Below are 4213 nucleotides of genomic sequence, written 5' to 3'. Positions count from 1 at the left end.
TATTATTTTAATTACATTTTTATAATATCATTTGATTTAAAGATGAAAATGAGTATATTTTAAATTATATTTTTAATTTGTATTAGTTTTATAAATGTTGACCAAATAAGTTACTAATTTCTAATTTTTATTTTCTATTTCTAGTGTTTGATTTTTATTTATAAATGTTAACTAAATAAGTTACTAGTTTCTAGTTTTTATTTTCTATTTCTAGTATTTGATTTTTATTTTTAATTTTAATTTTTTACAGTGATATCAAACGACCTCTTAGAAAATAAGAGTTGCGAGGGTAAAAAACAAAAAATAATATAAATAAATAAATAAATAAAATAACATACCAACAACCACATGAGGGTATTATGGTATTTGCGTAGAGATGAGGGACTCTTTAAAAGCCGTGAGAATCCACATACATCCTCGCCCCTCATTTTCCCAACCGAAACGAACCAACGCCCACCGCTTCTCTCCCGATTCTCTGGTTTTCCTCTCTTCTCATCTCCTCTTTCGTCATCCATGGGGTCTGTAAGCGCTTGGGGCAACCAACCCCTCAAGGCCGTAGACGAAGAGATCTATGATCTAATCGAGAAGGAGAAGCGCCGCCAATGCAGGGGTATAGAGCTAATCGCCTCTGAAAACTTCACCTCCTTCGCCGTCATCGAAGCCCTCGGCAGCCCTCTCACCAACAAATACTCCGAGGGCATGCCCGGAAACCGCTACTACGGCGGCAACGAGTTCATTGACGAGATCGAGAACCTCTGCAGGTCTCGCGCTCTCCAGGCCTTCCATTTGGACTCCGCCAAGTGGGGCGTCAACGTTCAGCCGTATTCCGGCAGCCCCGCCAACTTCGCCGCTTACACTGCAGTGCTCAATCCCCATGATCGGATCATGGGTCTCGATCTCCCTTCTGGTGGCCACCTCACGCATGGCTATTACACTTCCGCCGGGAAGAAGATCTCCGCCACTTCCATATATTTCGAGAGTTTGCCGTATAAAGTGAATTTTGAAACTGGGTACATCGACTACGATAAATTGGAGGAGAAGGCCTTGGACTTTAGGCCTAAATTGATCATTTGCGGTGGGAGCGCTTACCCCAGGGACTGGGATTACAAGAGGTTCCGATCTATTGCTGATAAGTGCGGCGCGCTGTTGCTCTGTGACATGGCTCACATTAGCGGTCTCGTTGCTGCTCAGGTGAATTTTTTCGCACATTGTTCCTTGTCTTCCTAACTGGTTTTGTTGGATCTTTACTTTTTGTGGGCTTGTTTGCATGAAATACTAGTTTTGTTGGATTGAATGCGTGGTGAGATCTACGTTTGAGATTTTAAAATTTTGACTTATTAAAATCTGGATTGATCTTTTTGGCGTGGGCTTTGTTTCTTTCATTGCTCGCTCTGTTTATCTCGTAGATCAAGCCGGTTTTTGTTATGGAAGGATGCTACCAGGCAGAGTTTGCTTTTTGTGTCCATGTCTTGTTTATCATACGCTCTTAAACTTCTGTTTCTGATTTACATATTACGGAATTCAAAATCTTAGTGCGGGTTCGTGTTCTCTCTGTTGTTGATAAATTGCATCTGTTATGCGTAGCAAAATGCATGCCAACTAGTGTTCCCTTTTTATCATTGTTTGGTATTGCAACATGGGATCTGGAAAAATATATAATCAAAATTGGTGGCTTTTCCAAAAATGGCTATAATTCCTTGTTAAATGTAGCATGCAAAACACATTCATGTTCAGATCCAGTGGTTTCATCTTACCAAAGATATAGATGCTTGGTGCTTGGATGTGGATCTGATCTAATGCCGTTTGTTCTGAACAGAATCATGGTGCTTCTCTCTGTAAACTTGTCTCTGTCTGCATTCTCTTGGTTTCTATGATAGATCTAAGTCTGTTACTCGTGTAAGTTGTGACTTCAGTTGGATTGAATGTGGTATCTGGTACAGTGAGCAGACCCAAGTTGAGCGTTTCTAGTTTTCTCTTTCCTTCTAGAAAAAGGAAAAGGGGGTGGAATGCAGACTCTTTGCTTTCTCAGTGTCCAACATTGGAATATCTATCATTCTTAAACAAATTACATCTCTATTTAATTTTTATTGATTCTGAGGTCCTTAATTTAATGTAATGCGTGTTTTTTGTGCATTTGGGTGTAGGAAGCTGCTGATCCTTTTGAGTACTGTGACATCGTCACAACCACAACCCACAAGAGCTTGAGGGGGCCCAGGGCTGGTATGATCTTCTACAGGAAGGGCCCTAAACCACCCAAGAAGGGTCAACCAGAAAATGCTGTTTATGACTTTGAAGACAAGATCAACTTTGCTGTTTTCCCCTCCCTCCAGGGCGGTCCGCACAATCACCAGATTGGTGCCCTTGCTGTTGCCCTGAAACAGGCCATGTTGCCAGGGTTCAAGGCATATGCTAAGCAAGTTAAGGCCAATGCAGTTGCCCTTGGAAACTACCTGATGAACAAGGGATATAAACTTGTCACGAGTGGGACTGAGAACCACCTTGTTCTATGGGATCTTCGACCCCTTGGGTTGACTGGTAAATTGATTAACTGTATTTTGTTTGAGTAATTTGATGATTTGGGTTGCAAATTTTCACAAGCACATTTTCCTTTTTTGTTGTCTTTATTGCAGGCAATAAGGTTGAGAAGCTATGCGACCTATGCAACATCACTGTGAACAAGAATGCTGTATTTGGTGACAGCAGTGCCTTGGCTCCTGGAGGCGTACGAATTGGTAAACCTGCATTATGAAATTGATTTTATTGTCTATTATTAAGTTGCAGGATATTGGTAAAATCTTAGGTTTAACATGGAAATCCGATTTAAAATACGCAATAGCACCCAGGAGCATGCTTTCTACCTGACCCTGGAATGATATAATTGGAGAATTTATTATGTCATTTTAGAGAAGAAAAGGGAGTCTAAAAACATTGTAAGATGACCCTAGGTTCAAATCCCACCACCTTCATCTTTGCTGAGCAAATTTAATTAGTAAAATTCTTAATTATAATTTTGAATATGGATACGTTTCTCAGAATTGTATCTTTGTCGACATCAAAAAAAATATCTTAATAATTTTAAAAGTTCAATGTTGCATTTGACCTTGAACCACTTTGGATTGATGAACACATCAGGGCTTTAGAGATCCTCCAGTTCATGCAATCATTGTGCTGGATTATATTAGTATGGGAAATTATTTAGATATTCTTCTGTTGTAAATAAGTAGCCCCCTTGATCTGACATGAGTGATACGAGCTTTCTGCCTGCAGGTGCACCCGCCATGACATCCAGAGGTTTGGTTGAGAAGGACTTTGAGCAGATAGCAGAGTTCCTCCACCGTGCTGTGACCATTGCCTTGAATGTCCAAAAGGAACACGGGAAGCTCTTGAAGGACTTCAACAAGGGTCTCGTAAACAACAAGGATATTGAGAACCTAAAGGTTGATGTTGAAAAGTTTGCATCCTCATTCGACATGCCTGGCTTCCTCATTTCTGAGATGAAATACAAGGATTAGGTCAAAAATCACCCATCACAGGTCAACAAATCATAAATGAAGCATCCATTCGAAAGAAAAAGAATTAGCAGTAGTTGAATTGTGTTTTGCTTGGAATTTTTTGTGTTACGAGATTTGGAGGTAACATTCGACGACTTAATGTATTAGTTGAATTTCTTTTCTTTCCTGAGAAATAAAAGAACCAAATGGCTGGTGCAATAGCATGTGATGTATTATTATACCGTTGCTTATAAATGATATTTTCGAAACTGGTTCTTCTTTTCTATAATTTTAATTTCCTTGGTTAAGAAGCAAAATGTTATGCCACCGCCTTTGGATGACAGAAATTACAATTTGGGTTTTTTTTTTTTTTTTTTTCAACTAGTATCATCTGAAACAGGTCCGCTTGAGAAAAAAAACAAATTTCTTCCTGACTGCAAAAAGAATGTAAATATATTTTCTCTTTGATTTGTTATATATTTTATTTCTGTTTTTATTTTATCTTTTTGATAATTAAACATGAAAAAAAGTTTTTTTTTTATTTTTTTAAAAATATTTTACATCATTTTTAAAAATTTGGAGTTTAAAATATTAATTTAAGTTAATCTATTTTCTAAATTTTGGGTTCTTTTGAAACTTAAAAAAATAATTTTTTTCATAAAAGAATGGAAAATTCACTCCGGTCCTCAAGTCCACGGTTATTAGGTGAGAGTTTTTTCTTG

At 38.1% G+C, this 4213-nt stretch overlaps 1 protein-coding gene across 1 annotated transcript; it reads left to right on the top strand.

Moving 5' to 3' along the window:
• The first annotated feature begins 396 nt into the window (after positions 1 to 396).
• Positions 397 to 3760, top strand: LOC131151895 (serine hydroxymethyltransferase 4). Its single transcript, XM_058103363.1, has 4 exons — positions 397 to 1191; positions 2145 to 2535; positions 2631 to 2732; positions 3268 to 3760. Exons 1-4 carry the CDS (start codon positions 514 to 516, stop codon positions 3510 to 3512), a joined length of 1416 nt encoding a protein of 471 aa, XP_057959346.1. The 5' UTR covers positions 397 to 513; the 3' UTR covers positions 3513 to 3760.
• The last annotated feature ends 453 nt before the right edge of the window (positions 3761 to 4213 follow it).

This window comes from Malania oleifera, chromosome 3 (genome assembly GCF_029873635.1).
Source record: "Malania oleifera isolate guangnan ecotype guangnan chromosome 3, ASM2987363v1, whole genome shotgun sequence".
NCBI classification, from domain to species: domain Eukaryota; kingdom Viridiplantae; phylum Streptophyta; class Magnoliopsida; order Santalales; family Ximeniaceae; genus Malania; species Malania oleifera.
This window is presented reverse-complemented; position numbering and strand designations above follow the sequence as displayed.